Source organism: Euprymna scolopes, chromosome 26 (genome assembly GCF_053919585.1).
Source record: "Euprymna scolopes isolate OS-2025 chromosome 26, ASM5391958v1, whole genome shotgun sequence".
In the NCBI taxonomy this organism is placed as follows: domain Eukaryota; kingdom Metazoa; phylum Mollusca; class Cephalopoda; order Sepiida; family Sepiolidae; genus Euprymna; species Euprymna scolopes.
This window is the reverse complement of record NC_136507.1, coordinates 77,137,545-77,158,651: the sequence shown is the minus strand read 5'-3', so window position 1 is coordinate 77,158,651 and position 21,107 is coordinate 77,137,545. Positions and strand designations below refer to the sequence as shown.

The window sequence follows — 21,107 nt, the reverse complement described above, 5'->3', positions numbered from 1 at the left end:
TAATAATTTTGAATTAGAAAAAGTAGGCTTTTAATATCAATGTCAGAGCAAGAAAAGAAAATCAACTTTATATCTCTACTATTATATAAAAAGAACTTTGTCTGTGTGAAGGTTCATTCCCTATGGACTATTAAACAGCCAGACCGATTTTTTTTTTAAATTTCACAAAAATGCACTTTATGTGCCTGGTGGTGTTCTTGGAAAGGTTTTGTGTCAGAATGTCTTCGATAAGTATCGATAATCGAAAAAATCCGATCAAAGAAAGAACTGGCAATTTTGACTAAAGTTAACACCTTATATAGCCTAACATCACAAATGTACTTGAAAACGTTTTATTATTATTTTCAAGCAGAAGGCCTGGCATACAAAATCAACAGTAGTTTCTTTGATATGACAGGGATGCACTCGAAATAAATGTTTCTGTTTAAAGCACAACTGAACCAAGGTACTTGACATTTGCATTTTAAGTTTTAATTCAAGCTATTACTTGGCCTTTTGGCCAAGATCAGGGTGTAGTATCTGTTCTTCGGATGCTGCATTTCCGTTTCTTGTTCTCTTTCGGTGGAGGAGAAATCCTTCACGACTGAGACAATTTTTTTATTTTTGTACCTTTTCTCCATGTTAAAAAACGACCCTGGTGTCTAACTCTGTCCCGTGGGGAGGCATAGTAAATAGGTACATAAGAATAATGTTATAAAATCAACAGTAGCTTCTCTACAGTGCAATGTAGACTACAATATATTGTGGACTAAGTCACTGTGAGGAGGCATGTGAAACTAACTCCCGGCGCACTGCAATGGGTCCACAACCAGAGCAGGCAATTGATCAATTTGATTAAAAAAATGGGCGATTTTACTGATTTAAATGGCAATAAAAGTATGGGAGCATGAAACATTCGTTGATCATAATTTAATCTCGGGCAATGCCGGGTCTCCCTGCTAGTATATATATATAAAGTAGAGCTTATAAAAAGGCTAAATGGTATCTGTATTTCTTTTGACATTTCTGAATTTTTGAGATAAGGATTGGTTATTTATATTATTATTCATTGGGCCACTGTTCTCATCTTAGGTGTGATTTTTCACAACGTTTCGGTCGATGTAACCTTCAACCTTCTTCAGGCGTATGTTGTCGAACTCAGGAATGTTTTTGTCAAGCTTGGCAGATACACCTGAAGGAGGTCGGAGGTTATATCGACCGAAACGTTGTGAAAAATCACACTCAAGATGAGAACAGTATTTCTTCTGTTTTTTTTTTTTTGTTATTGTTTTTTTTTTTTTTTTTTTTTGTATTTGAAGAATTGTCTAAAAATTGGTTGTGCGTTATTTTGTGTTTTTCAGTCATGTCCTGTTGATCCAAATTCCTTTCTGCGCCTTAGCAACGACAGACAGTCCTTCAAACATATGTCGGATAACTGTGCCCCAGTAGTGACAGCCATCACAGATTTTGCGCAGTTAATTCCTGCATTTCTTTTGCTTTGTAAAGATGACCAAATCACTCTGCTGAAGGTAAGGAAAAAAAAAAAACCCTCTGTCCCTAAAAAATAATGCGTAGATGCATTATTCCCCTTCTGTATTTTCCTCCTCTTTAATCTTCTAACCCCCCCCCTCTCGCCCCTTCCCTCACTTTGTATCTGTTTCTCTCTGTCTCTTCCCATCTCTTTTGTTTTCATTCCTCCTTTTTGGTCTCTCACCCCCCCCCCCCCCGACTAAAGGGATTGGACCTAGAAATTCACACCCGTTTGTTTGTTTGTTTGTTTGCACTTTTCTCAATGACCACACCCTGGATTTTTTTTTTTAATTTTGCATAAACATTAGTCATGGTGAAAGTAAATTTTTCACTCGTGAAGGAGGATTCCAACCCCACTCCATGCTCAGCTTGTTCCCCATTTATTAGAACTCTTCCCACTTTTTCTAAACTTCTTTCCTTCTTCTCATCTGTTCCTTTTTGGCATAATGTTAAGAGTGTTTGCTAACGGGCCGAGAGATTGGGGTTCAATCCTAGATAAAGTCATACCAAAGACTTAAAAGGAAAAATTGTACTTGATGACCTCTTGCTAAACACTCAGCATTATATATATTTGTCCTTCGCCTACTCTCTCTTTCTCTCTCTCTCTCTCTCTCTCTCTTTCTCTCTCTCTTATCTCCTCTCTCTTTCCCTTTTCTTCATCTCCTTTTTTCTGCCTCCCCCTTCATTTTCATCATTCCATTTGTATTTCATTATTTATTTCAATAACTCTAGAAATTCCATGGTGTTTTCTATATCAATCTATTTCAAATTTCGAAAAGAAGAAGGTGGTATGTCAAAGATTTTTTAGTTAACAATTCCTATTTTTATCAGTTGTTTTTTTTTCTTTTCTTTTTACAAGAGTCAACACTTATCAAAACCGGAAGTCACTCAAAGATAAGGATTAATGCGTGCATGATGGTCACTAGGACGACAGCATGTGATCTCATCAGTGGTGGAAAATGAGTAGAATTTAATTATTCAAGGCTCGGCTCAACAAGAACTTGTTTACTTTAAACTTGAACACGACCATGTTGCTGATCAGTTGGGAAGCAGGCTAGCAGAACAGAATTCTGCAGGCGAGCAGTTCTAAAAAAAAAAAAGCTTTGTTCATGGAATTTGCGTTTAGATTTAGGCACAGATAAAAAGTAGGGGGTTGCTAATGGTTGTAGTGAGACGAGTGCTTTTTGTGAAAGTTTAGCAGGCGGGTGGGCATAGATTGAAGTTCAGGCGAGCACTTAGACACATTGGCAGGTAGTAACCACTCCATTGATATATAGTCCTGTATCAATCATTAATCTTGTTGTTTTTAATGTCATCAAAAAAAAATGTTCATGATAGTCTCTAAAAATATATATTTTGTTTTTATTCCAGGCTGGAACCTTTGAAGTACTGTTAGTGCGTCTGGCTTCCCTTTTTGATTCAGAATCAAATACAATTTTATTCACATCGGGAAAACTACGGAAAAGAAAACAAAGTCATGTGAGTAAACTTTTTAGAATATTTTTTTTACTTTGGAGGGTCATTGCTTATCAAGGCTCAGAGGCGACTCTACGATAAGAGTTAATGAAAATTAGGTAGACGGTGTGAGACAAATCGTGATGATCGGTAATGTTGGAACTTGGGTAGGGTCTATATCTTGCTAGATATATCTTGCTCTATTTTATTGTTGAGTACTCTTACATAAACCTTGTTGAATTCATTGTTTTTTGTTTTATCTTTGAATGTATTTAGCCTGGAATTATACTGTGCTACCAAAAAGAAAGGCCGCACATGTCATTCTTTCACAAACCGCAAATTTAAGCTAAATTGAATGAAACTGTTTAAACAACTTATACCTAGTTATTTTTTTCTAAATTGACGTGAATACTAGGATACTTTAATTAAAAGTCAAATATGAACAGGTAAAGTGCTAGAGGAATAAAAGGCAATTGAGTTATAGTTTGTTTAAACAGTTTCATTCAATTTAGCTTAAATTTGTGGTTTTTGAAAAAATGACAAGCGCGGCCTTTCTTGCAATAAATATATATATATATATATATATATATATATATATATTGTGTACAGAAAGTTGTTAGTTGAGACAGATCATTGGTACCGTCGGTTTCAAGCCCGATAATAAGGCCCGTTTAAGGTATCCTTATCAAGCTCTCTTCAGCCAATATTCGTCAGAAGAAAGCTAGATAAGGATACCTTAAACGGGCCTTATTATCGGGCTTGAAACCGACGGTACCAATGATCTGTCTCAACTAACAACTTTCTGTACACAAAATATAAATACGCTCTTACATTTTGGATTTTCCTTTTAATTGAGCACTCTGCTGGAATTCTTTTTCCAAAAAAAAAAAGAAAAAAAAACTAATCATATATATATATATATATATATATATATATATATATAAATTTTCATGTCCTGGTACAGTACATACATTCTCAAATGGTCATCTAGTATTCCTAAATGGTTACCCATCTAGTACTGTCCAGGTTTATCATTGCTTAAGTTCAGTGATCTAATATATATATATATATGAGGAGGAGGGTTGAGCTGTCTGATAAGTGAAATCGCCAACTACTATCATGAGCTTATGCATTGATCTCTGTATAAACAAATGGAGCTCTCTGGCATCTGACAATATTTACGTTAAGATTTTGCTTATTCTCGGCAGGTGCTGAATGATAGTGAAGTTGTTAGGAGCCCCAACTTCCATAGATAGTTGAGTTTCGATATCGGCTTGAGGCAGTTGCTTGTCAAACTACATTTAATAATGAAACAATTTGCTTGTGGATGAATGTGTACGTGCGTGTTGGACTTTTGTAAAAGCAACATCACTAGTTGATTGAAACATACTCATGAATGTGTAACGATACCTAAATGGTTATGTAAAAATAAATAAAATAAAAAGTATATATATATATATATATACTAGCTGGCTGCCCAGCATTGCCCGGTCCTACAATACGCTTAAACATGATCTTTTAATTTATTTATTAATGTATTATTAATTATAGAATCAATCCTCTATTGATTATTATATATTACGAGGAATAATTTGCCCAGTGAACTAATTCGCAAAAAAAAAATAAATAATAATAATGCTAATATCTTTCATCAAATTCCGTCTGTGTTTGTTTTCAATATCACGTCAGCTGATATTTGGGTTTGACGATGAATGCCCTGGAAAAGTCACTTCTGATTAATGTTTAGTTTTAAAATATGCAAACGAAGGAATGATTTGCAGCGATTTTAAATTGTACCTCTTCTTTTATCGTAAATTGAACTCATCAATAAGAAAAAATTAAAATAAAATAGTGAGGTACACCAGGGCTGGAACAAGGGCTCATTTGATCTGTAATGGAATGCACTATTACTCCGCTATATCTCCAGATGGCAATAAATCTGGGGGTGTTTTTAAGAAGAAATAATTTACTGAGATTTTATTATTTCCCTTGGCCGATGTAACGTCAAATATTCCCCTGTAAAAAGTTTTATTTTTTATCTATATTAGATAGACTCTTGGTTAAGATTGGATTTTTTTCGATTTTCGATACTTATCAGATGAATTTCTGTGCAAAACATATCTAAGAACACTGCCAGACATATAAATCACCTTTGTGTAAAATTTACTAAAGATAGGCTCAGCCATTTCGAAACCTATGAGGAACTCTCTCTCTCTCTCTCTCTCTCTCTCTCTCTATCTATCTATCTATCTCTCTCTCTCTCTCTCTCTCTCTCTCTCTCTCTCTCTCTCTCTCACGCACGTGCGCGTGTAAAGTGATTTCAGTGTAATAGTAGATATATGTATATATGATAATTAGGCCGCATAAAAGTGTTTGTTTCATTCCCACAGTTAATCATTGGCCTAAAAAAATGCACTTAGCATGATGATACCCTGCAGGGATGAAATATGGACACCTCTAGTTTAATTTTCTATAGATATACTCCTACTACTACTACTACATAGATATAATACTGCTATAAAGCTCTACTAACGTATTGAGTACTATTGAAGTAAATACTGAAAAATCTATACACAATAAATTATATCACCTTATAATATAGGTGCATACACATGAAATACCAAAAAAATAATAAAATTCATTTTGCAAGTAAAAAAAAAAAAAACACGTATTGTCTTACTTTTTAATATTAGTAAGTAATGTTAAATCTATTAATTCATGTTTGTTTTTTAAATTTAATGTACGGTATAAATAAAATATTAATCTCGCTTAAGTGACAGACTTTTTTTTTTCGGGGGGGGGGGGGTAACGAACTACCCCGAATATCGATGATTATGAGATGATCAGTTTCAATTGAAAACCGTTCAATCTTTTAAGGTTGGATTCAAAATCAATTTTCAAAGTGACAAAAAAAAAAAAATATATATATTTTTGAAGGTTTGATCGGTGCAAAAGATGAAATCAGTGCATCTGATGCTGATGGGTAGGGATGTCGTAGAAAGGGGTACCATTTACCAGGTACTGCCTGCTTCCCACCTGACTACAACTTGGATGTCTTTAAGTCCAACGTTAACAAATTCCTAATGAACTGCCCTCTTTAAACACTTCATTAAATCTCCACACTAACGTACTGTACTTGCAATAACCCTTATCCCTGAGTGGCTTCCGGGCCTTGATAAGTGGTGACCACCGTGTAAAAATATATATATATATATATATATATATATATATATATATATATATTTCTATCAAAGGTGTTAATAATTTGTATTTTTTTTATTATTTATTTATTTTTATTTTATTTTATTTTTTTGTCGTTTATTTATTCATACGATTATGTTTTGCTGGTTTATAAACGCCTTTCATATCTGATTATCACGTTTCTAAAAAAAATAAAAAAAGTATATGTAAAACATATTTGTCGTTATTTTGGATTTTTTGTTTTTGTGGGACACATGCAAACATACATACATACATACATACATTTATATATTGGTAGCTCAAATTTTCGATCCAAACCGATTAAAAAGCTTCCCCTATCTCTGAATACCCTTTATGTAAAATTTCAAATGTTTAGACCAGAAATTGTCTGAGTAATTTGGTAGAGACCGCAGAGGTCAAATTTTTTTAACTTTGACCCCTATTATGAGCCCTTAACATTTGTCTTGGGCTCAAATTAATTTATTAAGTTAGATCCACGTCCAAGGAACCTATATCCAAAATTTCAATTGTTTATACCCAAAATTGGCAGAGGAGTTTGATAGAGTTCTCAAAGGTCAAATCGTTGAACTTTGACCCTTTAACAGCCAAATTTCTGGCCGGAAGCGGATTACAAAGATTTTCCCAAATCTCACTACCCTATATATCAAATTTTTAGTCTGTAGACTGAAAATTGACAGAGTTATTGCGTAGATATATAGATTAAAGTTTTTTTTTCTTTTGTTTGTTTTTTTAATTAAATTTGTGTTTTTTTTTAGGTGGGGGGGGGAGATTTTGCTATTTTTAAAGTTATTATTATTATTTTAATTTTAGACGTTGTAGATTTTTTATGCCACGTATTTGGGAGAAGAGGACTAAGTGCATTATTTATTTTTATATTTTTTTATTTTTATATATATAAGGAGTCTTTAAAATTGTTTTTAGCGGGATTTCTGTTATTTTTATTTCTTTCATTTTTATTTATTTTAGACTCATAGTTTGTTTTTGTTTTTGTTTTTTTATTCAGAATATTTTTCGTGGTAAGATAACCAGAGCGTGTTTTTACTTATATTTTTTAAGGTTGTCCTCAAGACCTATAAACTTGAAATTTGTAGTTATTGTTCTAAAGTTTGCTTATTAAAGTGTTTTTCTTATCAAAGAATTCCCTAGAGAGGCGAGGCATGAAAAACTGCTGATATCACCGTAACACCCTTCCTAGCTCCATCAATCGTCTCCTGTTTCCTTTTTTTTTTTTTTTTTTTACCCAAATTTTGAGATGCAGTTCCAGAACTTTCTGAAGGGAATTTAAAATATAAATTAAGTGAATTATATAAAATTAAAGGCAAGATTATAGGTTTACAAATAACAACAAATCTTCATCATTTTAAGACTCCCCCCCCCTCTCCTTAACTGTACAAAATCATACCTTCAAGTCAGTATGACATTAAGAACGTCTTGACCTTTAAATCAAAGTATTACGTTATAATATGGAAAAGTTTTGATTTTTTTTTTTTTTTTGTCTTGAGCGATACAAAAGATAGCGTGACGCCATTAATTAAACGCACTACTTCCGGTTCCTTTTGTTAAAATCTCAATTATTCTCGCATATTTACACATTTCAACACTTTATTCTTCCGATTACTCAACCCTAAATAGATGTAACCTCGAAATCATTCCTAATACCTACAGAGATTAGTGTTTCATCTCTTCGGGAATCATCAGCGCAGGCAGTTACGATTACAGCCTGTCACGAGATTCGAACCCGGCAACAAAGCCATATCTGACTCCATTAGCAAGGAACAAACCACACAGCCAACGTTAACCGCGAGAAATACAATTGACATTAACATTTGTATAAATGGCTAGACGGCGAGAGTGATCTTATGATTATAATATCATGATCTGCGCATGCGATCTTAAATTTAAACTTGGGAGTGCTCAACTATAAGAAGCGATTTCTTCGTTTCATTTTATCTTGTTGTATTGTTGGTATCATAAAAAGGGGCCGTGGTGTGATCGTCTAAGTGTTGTTGTCTAGTTGTGATATATTCATATCTAATTGTTCATGTGCAGCTGTGTGTGTGGTACGTGTATTTTGGACAAACCTTAACTTCATGCGTCGTTGATCTTGTCCACCTGGAATTCATCTTGTTCTTGGAGAGGAGACTGGAAACCTGTTTTGGACGAATATTCATTCATTCCAAAACGATGAATGGTTTTATATAGTTTTTATTCACCTTCCAGATCTCGATCGCAGAAGAATGGAAAGTGAATATCTTTGCTTGCTTGGTTCTTATTTTCACACACGTCAGCGTCGTCGTCCCCCCAATGAAAGGGAGGGGACGACCTGTTAAGCCGTCCGCTGTTCTCTACGTCCAAACCCAAACTCACTGACTCCAGCTAACCTGATCACGTGACTCACACGCAGATCCGATCAGCTGACCCTCACTTCCGGTAAAACGTGTCTACAATATGATTTGCTGTATTTCTTTCTTATTTTCGATCTATTTCCTAACAATCTTTGAGTGCACCCAATTCCTGATGGATTATCTTCCCAGAATTTGAGTTGATTTGTATTTAAACATATTTTCCTTTTTCCTTTTCTCTTACTCCTTCCGTAATTAATTTGTCCTGCTTTATTTTTATTTTAGGATTTAATTTTTTTTTTATCACAACTTGATTGTAATTTTTTTTTTTTTTTAAGTGTTAATTTTTTTTTATTTATTTGTTAAAGTTTTTGAAATGTTTTTATATTAAAAAAAAAATTAAAGTTTTTTTTATTATTTCATTTTCTTATATATTGTTTATATATATATATATATATTTATCCTTTATTTTTTTTTTTCTGTCTCTCTGTTTTATCCCCCTCATATCACGTCTCCTCTTTATAATTTTTTTTTCTCCAATTTTAATTTTAAAAAATTTTCCATTTCTAATCTGAATGTTTTCAAAGTCGGTGTTGTCTTAATTTTACATTTGTAAAATGTCGGCCTTTTCTCTTCTTCTGACAAGAAGCATTTAGCTTTGAAATGCCATAGCCTATAAAGGTTTTTCCCTTATTCCTGTTTCTGTAACCTTTGTTGACTTGACTTGATAATGTAATAAAGCTCCTATGTAACTTTACTCTTAATCTTCTTAACGTAATATATATATATATATATATATATATATAATTATTTACTGTAAATAATTATTAACTACCTGCAGACACTAGTGTTTTATTCTTTCGGGAATCATTAGTGCAGAGTGTCACGATTAGCACCGGTCGATAGATTCGAACCCGGCAACGAAGCCATCTCTGACTCCATTAGCAAGGACCAAATCCATTCGGCCACCGTTAACCAACGAGAAATGCTGTTGAAATTTAAACATTTATTTTAAAAATATTTTTAACGTCTGTCATAGTGATCAAATCATTATATGATGATCTGTGCATGAGAGCTAAATTGACTGACTTTTATTTCAACTGAAAAGTGATTAACGATAAGAAACGAGATTCTTAAAGGAGCTGACATAATTATTTACTATAATAATTATGAAATACATATAGACACTAGTGTTTCATCCTTTCGGGAATCATCCGTGCACGCTGTCACGATTATATATATATATATATATATATATATATATATATATATATATATATATATATATATATATATATAATGGGTTAATAAATTCCAACAAAAGAAAGATGTATATTTAAATAAGGGAGTAGTCACCAACAATGTGTATTTTTTAACATTATTTTATTATTCCGTGTCTTGGTTTTTCATTGAGAATTATGTTTGGATCATTGTAATAATGTTTTTAAGTCATTGAAATCGTTTACACGCGTTTCAGACGGTCTGTGATGCGTCCTCGTCAGAAATTATTTTCAAATGTGTAAAAATGGCGATTTTCGTAGTTAATTTGAAGTTTTTCCAAGGGGTGGAGGCTTGTAAGTGTTTATTATTCATTGGTATGCTGAATTTTTATTGCTTTTTTATTTGGCTTGTCCAGGGAGACGTTGACCTCGCTGTAGTCGCTATCTCTTTCTGCTAATGTTTTTTTCTTTTCCTTTAGGGTGGGGTAGGGTGTGTGTGTGTGCGTGTGTGTTTATGTGTGTGCGTGTGTATGTTTGCTTTTATTGGTTTGGGAATGTGTGTATTGTTTTATAGTGTTTTGGGGTTATTTGCTTCCTTAGGAAGGCGGCTGTGGTCCGAGGTCGTTACTAATATGTATGTGTGGGAAGGGGGGACTGGCTCTTCTGAAATAAGGGTAGGGGTATATATATATATATATATATATATATATATATATATATATATATATATATATAACCATTTTGATCGTTTACACGCAATTGTTTCATCGAATCCTGTTAATAATCTGGAACACTTACATTAAAGTCTATAATTTCGGTTCTATAATCTTTTTTCACGCACGTTTTACTGGCTATCAACCAAGTGACAGTTGAGGACATGCGTTGCATGGATAGAAATGATATGATGAATGTGCAATGTGAGTATCTTTCCCCCTTCCTTCTTTTTTCTCCTCTTTTCTGTTCTTACTTCTCTTCTTTTTTTCTCTCGTTTCTTTTTCTCTTCTCCTTGAAATTCTTTTATTTCTTTCTTGGTCTTTGGTCCCTCTCCCCATCTTCTTCATCCTCCTCTCCTATGTCTTCGTTTTCTCTTCCTCCTTCTTTTCTTCTTCTTTTTCTTCTTTCGATGAAAAAAACTAAAGATGAATTATTTAATCCCAATCAAAATAAACAAAAAAAATCACCGTAACACCCCCTCCTAGCTCCATCAATCGTTTCCTGTTTCCTTTTTTTTTTTTTTTTTTACCCAAATTTTTAGATGCAGTTCCAGAATTTTCTGATAAATAGCCTCCCTCCTCTACACTCGAACACACACACACACACACACACACACACACACACACACACACAAATATTAACCCTCCGAGAACTATTCAATATTCATATCAGCTGCCAAAACACACACGTAGGTAATTAACCTCAATGAAACGAAAGGACGACAAAAGAAATCCAAAGTTTAAAAAGAACCGCCGTTACAGAATTATCGTTCATATTGTTAATGAATCGAATCATTAATCGGGTGATGTGGGGGGGAGCTTTATTTATTAATTTATTTTTATTTATTTATTTATTTTATTATCTCAGCGTTCCATTTATTTCATTTTTTGTTTTTTTACGAAATGTTATTTGAACAGGTTCTTTTTTTACGAAATGTTATTTGAACAGGTTCTTGCTCAAAACCATCCTGTCGTCTTCTGAACACCCCCCCCCCACGCATAAACTTTCATTTGTCTTCTGTGCTCGCTACTTATCTACAGCGTCGCAGTCATCGTCATTACCATCACGACTCTCCTCCCTTCCTCTCTCTCTCCCTCTCTCTCTCTCTCTCTCTCTCTCTCTTTCTAAGGGCTTATTTTTTTCTTTCACTCATTCATTTTCTCTTACTCTCTCTCTCTCTCTCTCTCTCTCTCTCTCTCTCTCTCTCTCTCTCTCTCTATTTCCCCTCTCTTTCTTTCCCTCCCTCTCTCTCTCTCTCTTTCACACACACACTTTTACTCTTATTTTTTGCTTACTCACTCTTTCTTATTTACTTATTCTTTTCTCCTCCTCCTCCTCCTCCTCCTCCTCCTCCTCCTCCTCCTCATCTCCTCTCTCTCTCTCTCTCTCTCTCTCTCTCTCTTTATATCGTAATTCCTTTTATTCCTTTTTCCTTCTCTTCTATCTCCTCCCGTTTTGTAATGTGCGTCTTCTTCTTCTTCTTCTTCTTCTTCTTCTCTTTTCTTATAATTTTTCTTCATCTTCGCATCACTTCCTTCTCTCTCTCCTCCACCCTCCCACCGCTTAATAAGATCAGGGTTAACCGCTTTCTTTCTCCCCCCACACACACCCTCCATTTCACAAAAGGTCACCTCGACCCTGAGATGCTGAACAGATTTCGATGATTTCCGAGACTATTGATTTCTTGAAGGGAAAAATGGCAGAGCAAGAGGAAACGAGAGAAAAAGGAGCAGGCCGCCTGGGGGGGGGGAGACGTGAAGGAGGGAGAGGGGACAAGAAGCTGCGTGGGGGTGGGGGCTTAACATTATAGGGTTTCTTGCTTTATTTCAAATGTGGGGGAGAGGGATCTTTATAAAAAAAAAAGTGATCGTTAGATAAAATGCACAAGTACCAAATTTGCTGACGTTCAGCAAAAAACTCTTTATATTCTCCGACCATTGTACCCCACTAAAAAATCGGAGCACATTTGGCCGTCAGTCTTGTGAATAGCAAATACACTTTAATGCAAAGGCACTTAGGAGACAAAAAACTTTGATATGACACCTGTGTCGGTTGGTACTTCCAAAGATGTAGACGTGCTCTTTTTTTTTTTTTTTTTTTTTTTTGAATAAGGGTGGCAGTCGCCAGTCGCTTTGAGATTATAATTAGTTATGTGCAAAATCTTGTATCATTTAAAAAAGCTTTTTCATTTTTTTTTTCCAAGAACTGCAAACTTGTGGAATTCTCTGGTAATTTAATCTTTCCAAGATGGAGGTCATTCGGCATCCTTTGTCTTTGCGTTAACCGTTCATCTTTTGTTCTCTTTTTTGGAGGCGCTTTGGATTGGAACAAAAATTAAAATTTTCCGAGTCCAAAAGGATCTCTCCTTCACTAACCAGGGACAGAACAGATGTTATACTTCGATCCGAGTCAAAAAGCCTACAGACATTTTTTCCAAATGGTTCAATAATATATATATATATATATATACTCGGGGTTTTTTTATTCAAAAGTAATGGACTAGTGAATTCAACGAGGTTGTTAGATAGTGCTCAATAAAAAGAGCTGATAATACTTGTTTATTGTTATATAAACATGCTCACATCCCGCTGCTACAAACAGCCACTTGTTTCAATCAAACAACAGATATCATCAGGCAGCGACTTGACTATTCAAATGTTCAATGAATAATGGATTTTTATTTTAGGTAGGAACTCTTTAAAAGTTGGAGTTAAAAAACCTTAAAACACAGAACTTTAATTATGAGATGTAAAGAGAGAGGGGCAATCTAAATAAAGTTAAAAAAAAATTATGATGGAGAGAGAATGATTAAGAGGAGAAAAAAAAGATTGATTGAAACAAGTGGCTGTTTGTAGCAGCGGGATGTGAGCATGTTTATATATATATATATATATATATATATATATATATATATATATATATATATATATATAAATATATTACTGATTTTTTTTAACGATAATACAGTTAAGTAGCGTTTTCGCCTTGAAGATCTTTTTACTTCGAAAATCGCCCATATTTTATTTGGACGTAAACCAATCATTTTTTTTTTATTATTATTATTTTTAAAAACAGTAATCTACGGATATGAATGTAGTTTGACTGTCTCTCTTTAAGAATCGAATCCTGATTCCTAGAGAGAGACAGTCAAACTACATGCATGTCCGTAAATTACTGTTTTTAAAAACAATAAAAAAAATAAAAATATTATATATATAGTCATCCACATATGATACTGTTTCACTGTATCACAGCTCATCAGTGCGGATAGACAGACAACTACCTCAAGCCAGGATCGGAACCCGACCACCCAAACGACAGACAAGGCTTCTTACCATTACGCTATTTGGCTGCTGCTGTGTGGGTAGTGAATCAAAGATGTTTTAACGTCGTCCAAATGCCTAAGCTTGATTTGTTTACACAAAGAGCATCGCTTAATACGCTAATGGCAGTTTGCATATCACTTCCCAATATGCTCAACCCAAGATAGGAAGCATTATAGTCATATATATATATATATATATATATATATATATATATATATATATATATATATATAGTCATCCACATATAGTACTGTTTTGCTGTATCACAGCTCATCAGTGCGGCTAGACAGGTAACTTCCTCAAGCTAGGATCAAAACCTGACCACCCGCACGACGGTCATGGCTTCATTACACTACATAGCTGCTGCTGTGTGAGTAGTGAATTAACGATGTTTTGACATCGTCCGAATACATAGCTAAAAATAATTAACTGTTTATAAAGTAATTTATAAATTGGATTTAATATTATGTTTCAGAATTTTTGAGATGAGGATTAGCAATTTCGATTATTTGGACTATGATTCTCAACTTGCTTGTTATATATCCAGCGAAGAAAATTAGAGAATAAACGTTAAACAATGCATAGGTTGGGCAAAGATTTTCTCTTAATTAAATCTAGTATCTATCTAAATATTAATTTTACTTGTCCAACGTCCGTTCTATGCCATAAAAAATCATCATCATCATCATCGCAAACATTATTAATGAGAAACGAATTACGTCCCTTTATAGTCGCACTTTACCAGTTAAAAATCATAAAAACTATTTTCTCTCCAAAAATTTGCAAAATAAAAAAAACAAAAACAAAAAAGGCGTAGTTGTCTGAACACCCCTTACAGTGAAAATTGAATATTCCAGACGATATAATGCTGAATTTCCCTTGGAATGAAAATGGAATATTCCGAAATTGCATCTAAGCAATTGTTTAAGATTGATAAGTTAGTTATCACCACTCGTTTCTTGATTGGCGCACACCACCACCACCACCAGAACCATCACCACCGCAACTGACACCAACACCACAATCACTACTTTAATCTTATTACTTAGATAGCAAATTATCTGATTATTAAGAAAAGATAGTGTCGTCATTCCAATTATAGTGCTCAAAAAGCCTCAACCAGAACTAGCTCCCATACTTACAAAGCTGTTTAAGCGTTTTCTTAAGGAGAATTCGGGTTGGAATCTTCCTTTTTCTCAAGGCCGCCTCGTTCTTCAATGAAGGCATTTATAGCAGACACAAAAATAAAAAACGACACGCGACACGATTGTAATATATATCGTATAATCTTAACTATTTATTTTACAAAAAATATATTACAATATACAAATTATAATTAATTTTTACAATTAAACCTAGGCAATAGGCTCTTCAAAACTAACTAACCTAACTAGTGTTGAGGGAGGGGGTGCTCCCCCCCCCCGTCTCCATTTACGAAGAGACAGAAAGATGCGTGCTCACCCCATGACGGTCCGGACAGAAAGAGGGGTCGATCTAGAAAGAGAATTCTGGGAATGCATTTCTTTGTATCTCTACGTTTATGGCCAAATCACCACTCGGCCATGCTGTAGAGTGTGTTAGCAACCGTGGCACTGAGATGTAGTGTCACACTAGAACTGCGCAGGAACAGGATTACACCTCAAAAATCAACAGGAACCGGATCATTACAGGAATGATCTAATCTCTGTTGAAATACCTAGTCCTCTAGGAAGGGGCCCGTTGATTTCTGAGAACTTCCACCGAAGTAAAATGAAATGAGATTAACACGTGAACATTCTTACAAGAAAAAAATGTTTTTGTGTCACATGTGAACCTTCATGTCAGACTGAAGCTGGGTTCAAGAGCCACCTGCGTACACACAGCCGCTCATCAGTTAAAGGAAGAGGTGAAAAACTTCTGTCAAGAAGAAACAATCATATATATATCCACAGACGTTTATTTCATCGTCTACAGCTCATCAGTGTAGCTAGATGTAGTAATTGTATTCATATTCCCTAGATTAGATTCCCTAATGGCTGATCACCTCCGAATGTCACACATCCGTTAATTTCCTTACCTATCTCTGCTGAGGACATAATTACCTATGGCAGCACTTTGAATAGCACTGATGATCAAAATTTTGTCAATAATCTCTCCTTCGATCTGAAGCAAATGGTACAATGGAGAGGAGGGTTTCTTCATTCTACCACCGATGCAGAAATTTCCATTTCATCTCAGCCGAAATAAATGGCTCCTCTTCTTGGGGGGGGGGGAGCTCTCCTTCTTTGACAAGCTCCAAGGACTGATTTTCACTTCAGTCCTAAAATCGAAGACTTGTACCACATCTGGTTTTAAGTTTGCTGGTAAAATATTTGGATCATTCTATCGCTCCAGAAAGTACTTTTACTTTTAATGCAATCTTCTACCTAGTTCAGATACGTCTGCCACATCTGGGGAAGTGCTGCTCCAAGCATTTTTTTTTTTTCTCTCGCATTCACAAAATCGACTTCATAATCTAGTTGTAATGGTCTTTTCTCATCACTAAAGATACTTCCTCACAGAAGACGCTTTGCTAGTTTTTCTTTACTCTATTATTTCAACATGCTCAACTGAGTTCCGATCTCTGGCTCCTCCTAGTAAAACATTCGCAGCAAAAACTCATCTTATTACCCTCCATTGCAAATAACTTTCCTCTCTTTTTCTGTGCACCCATAACCAAACTAAACAGAATTTCTGTGAACAGAGTTTATTTCCAAGAACTTACCATCTGTGGAGCATATTACCAGGCAGCTTCTCTGATGCAGACTACGACATGGTAGTCTTCAAGTTCAATGTTAACAAATAATTTTTGAGGCATCCTCTTAATGTAATCAAATTTTGCCCATTCTATTCGTTGTTTTCAATCCTCTCCTATTATTGTTCGTCATTCAACTGGCGATTTCATAAACCCTGATCCTTGAGTGATTTTTTTTTTTTTTTTTTTTTTTTTTTGCCTTGAATAGTGGTGATTCATTAGTATGAAAAATATATTTAATATAGAGATTTTCAAGATTTGAAGTCTGGGTGATATTTAATCATGGAGCCAGATTAATGCGCAGTAGCACGCGCGTGTGTGTGTTACCATTAAAAATAATTGTACATTCGTCCACCCCAACATTTTCAGTAAAAAAAAAAAAAAAATACGAGGCCTCCAGAATGTTGCTTTAAAAGAAACAATTAAATATTATATAGTTCAATTGTGCTCCAAACAATATGAAAAAAAAAAAGTGTGGCACGCGCCTTGTCATATAAAAGAGTCGTCGATTTTAAAACCATGGGACGGGGGGGAGTCGTACCCCCCATCCTCCAATTCCTGAATATTATTCGTACTAAGTGACCCAGTCATCTGACCACGGCCCGAAAAACTGTCTTGTGACGTTACATCTTGACTGATGACTACGGAGATCTCACGCGTTGCATTTTTAGTTCTTTGTTATTGACAATGTAAGAAGTTTGTGTCTGAGTTTCGACGGGACGGGGAAGGGTAGGTAGAAGAGGGAGTAAGGGGGTGAGCCTGTAGATGAGGAGAAAGAAGAAGAAAAAGAAGAAGAACGAGAAAGATGTCTGCGTGGTGCGATCGTTTAAAGAAGTGAAGTCGCTTCTTCTGTTGTAAACATATTTGTACTTGTAGTCACTTGTACTTAGTTGAACTTATTTAAAGAGTGGTGGTATGAGGCGTTATCTAAACGATTCTCTCTCTCTCTCTCTCTCTCTCTCTCTCTCTCTCTCTCTCTCTCTCTCTCTCTCTCTCACACACACAAACACTTTATATATCGATTTTAATTTTACCCTCACTCTTCCTTCCTATCACTTCCGTTTATATACTGGCTTTCTCTTTCTCTTTTTATAGATTCTTTCTATCGAATTTTTAATTTTCTCGAATTTAATTTTTCCTATCGATTTGTATATACTCTCTCTCTCTCTCTCTCTCTCTCTCTCTCTCTCTCTCTCTCTCTCTCTCTCTCTCTCTATCCATATGATTTCTTCTTTTTTTTTTTATGTCCCACCTAACTTTCAGACCAGTATCAAAACATATATAGTTTCTGTTCTGGTCGATCTCTGTGACTGAGTGCTAAATAAATATATCAAAAAATAATTTTAGATCTTAAATTTCTTTGGAAATACTTTCTTTTTATGCAAACAAGTGGAAAGTTAAATGTGTGTCTGTTTGCAGCTTGTTTTGAGCGGGTAGGAGGAATGGGGCGTGGTGATCGGGTGAACGGGTGCGAGTGGGCGTCGACAGTATGAAAGTACATGCGAATAAGTAGAGAAGGGGGGGTCGGGGTGGAAGATGCGAGTTCAGGAATGCACGGGATAGGATACAAAAAAAACGCGCACAAAGCATTTATAAAAAAAATCTACGTATGCAAAATAATTAACAAGATAAATGCATGATTCTGCAGACATGAGTAATTAAAAATTGAACGCATGGATGCAGTGATGTAGAAGAGAGGAAGTCTATTGCCGATGATGTCAACCATGCACGACAATACATATCCTCTCATATCCTCTCTCACACACACACACACATATATATATATATATATATATATATATATATATATATATATATATATACACACACATACACATGCCGCTCCCCATTTAGGACGTACCAAATTGGTCAAAGGGAAAATTGTTCCTGACTCGCATTTAGTTAGAAATGCACTTTCGTATAAATAATTGAATTCATTCAAAAAGTATAGCTAACAAAAACAAATTAAAATATAAATATATATATATATATGGCGTTGAATATATACGCTTGAATATATTTTAATTCATGCAGATTTCGTATTTATTATTATAGAGCCATTGATTAGTCTATAGTACACACTATATAGTAATGAATTTAAAAGTTTTTAAAAAAGTATGACTTTGGTGTAATCAGCTAGAATCGAAACAAAAACATGTAGCTCTTCCGCATTATTCATTACTATATGGGGTAAGTCCATACGTATATAAAATCTTCAAAAAAATAACGTTGTTAAACATTTAAATGTATATTTGTGCATGCGTACAAGTAAGACGTTTAGTTGACTTATGTTCCAATTTTTTTTTCAATTATGACCACTTAGCAGCTATTTTTACCAGCTAAAAAACAAAATCGAATTTGTTCCACAGGTTCAAAGCCTCTGTGCATTATATTTAGTTCAATTTAGCTTTTCAATGCAAATCACTCCAGACAACGTGTGAAACCACTTTACTTGGTGTAGATACATTAAATTATATATATATACTAGCAAAAGTACCCGTCGTTGCCTGGGTCCAAAAACAGCCTACAGAAAATGGACTCTGATTTATGAAAGTATGATAGGTTATGAAAAGGAAGGGTTGTAAAGAGATAGCTTCGAATTTGGGTGTATCAAAACCAAAGCAAAATATGATGAAAGTAAAAATAAAATAGATAACCCCCATAATTTATTATACCATACCTGTTCACACTGAAACACTTATCACAAATATTCTGTGGATCGATATTAAAAAACCTTGTTAAACTTTGTGACATATTTCCATTCTATGGAGGTCAGGTGTGAACGAACACCCCATAATTTTATTATACCATATTTCTTCAAACTGAAACATAATTATCAAAGTATACTTACGCAGATAGATATGAAAAGTCTTTATTAAAATTTGTGCCTATTTCCATTCTATGGAGGCCAGGCGCGAACGCAGACCCCACAATTTTATTATACCATCCCTATTTAAGTTAAAACATACTTATCAAAGTATTCTTATGTACATCTATATAAAAAAACGCTTGTAAACGTTTTTTTTTATTTTTTATTGTTTTATTTCCATACTTTGTGGACCAGCGCGAACGCAGACCCCACAATTTTAATGAACCACCGTTCTGCCAGATCAAACATACCCATTCCCGTGTCTCGATACATCTTCTATCATTATATGTAATCAATTTTTTAAAGTCAACCATATAGGAGCCTATTCGTGACCACACACACAGAGACATTCAGCTTTCTATATATATATATATATATATATATATATATATATATATATATATATAGAGAGAGAGAGAGAGAGAGAGAGAGAGAGAGAGAGAGAGAGAGAGAGAGTGTGTGTGTGTGTGTGTGTGTGTGTGTGTGTGTGTGTGTGTGTGCACTAAACGTTTAGCGTGACAGATTCGTTGCAGTGATGAAACGTGGAAGATTCTGTGTAGCTTAATTGCCTATATACATATTTTCATAACTTATATATATATATATATATATATATATATATACATACATACATACATACATGTACACACACACATATATATATCAATGAAAAAGTTTATAAATCTCAAAATTGAGGTCAAACCTAACCGAGACAACAGATTATGCACAAATAAGTGCTCAATATCCTATATAATAGAGTTATATAAATAATAATAATAATAATAATAATAATAATAATAATAATAATAATAATAATCAAACGATAAACCATATAGTAAGTAAATGCAACAAACTGACCAAAAAGGAATTCAAAAACAGACACAACCAAGTGGGGAGGGCGGTGCACTGGGAATTGTACAAACGGCTGCATTTTGAACGTACAAACAAATGGTACAAGCATAAACCTGCAACAGTACTCGAAAACGAGAACCACAAAATCCTATGGGACATGGACATACAGACGGACGACCCATCCAAGCAAGAAGACCAGATGTCGTAATAATTAACAAGAAAGAAAAATCCTGTCAAATCGTAGATTTTGCTGTCCCAGCTGACCACAGAGTGAGTATTAAAGAAAAGGAGAAACGAAGCAAATACACAGAGCTAGCCAGAGAGTTAAAAGAGATTTGCATGATGAAGAAAATCAAAATAATACCTATAATAGTAGGAGCACTAGGAACAATCCCGAAAAACTTTGAAAAAAGAATGGAAGAAACTGGAATCAAAGGAATGGCTGCAAAAATACAACGACTGACGACAATGAAAACGGCTGAAATATTAAGGAAACCTCTTAAGAACACTGTAGCTGCATATCTACAAGTTCTACACCCCCCATCGTGCAACCACTCCCATTTTCTCATCACCGTTCCCCCTCCCCTTCCCCAAAAGTGATACCAAAGAGCTGAGAAGGGTCAAGGAGGATGGAAAGATCGCGGAGAGAGCGCTGACCAGACCTCCGCTGGACAAGCACAAAGAGAACTGGGACCTTGGGGAGGCTTAGTGCCACTCAAATTCCAGTATAGACCAATGGCCACTGTCAGCGAAAAATCAATGGTAAGAGGCTGTTGCGATGATGCAAATTTATTTGCAAATGCTATCGAAGTAGGTGGGGAGAGC

General features: G+C 34.7%; 1 protein-coding gene across 2 annotated transcripts in view; it reads left to right on the top strand.

Moving 5' to 3' along the window:
* The window catches only part of LOC145248209 (uncharacterized), a 271,375-nt gene that overhangs the window by 164,699 nt on the left and 85,569 nt on the right, over positions 1 to 21,107 (top strand). For both annotated transcript variants that reach the window (XM_080110074.1, XM_080110075.1), the window contains exons 7-8: positions 1,341 to 1,508; positions 2,881 to 2,988. In XM_080110074.1, coding sequence (XP_079966200.1) covers positions 1,341 to 1,508; positions 2,881 to 2,988 — 276 coding nt within the window. The remainder of the gene's footprint in view (positions 1 to 1,340; positions 1,509 to 2,880; positions 2,989 to 21,107) is intronic.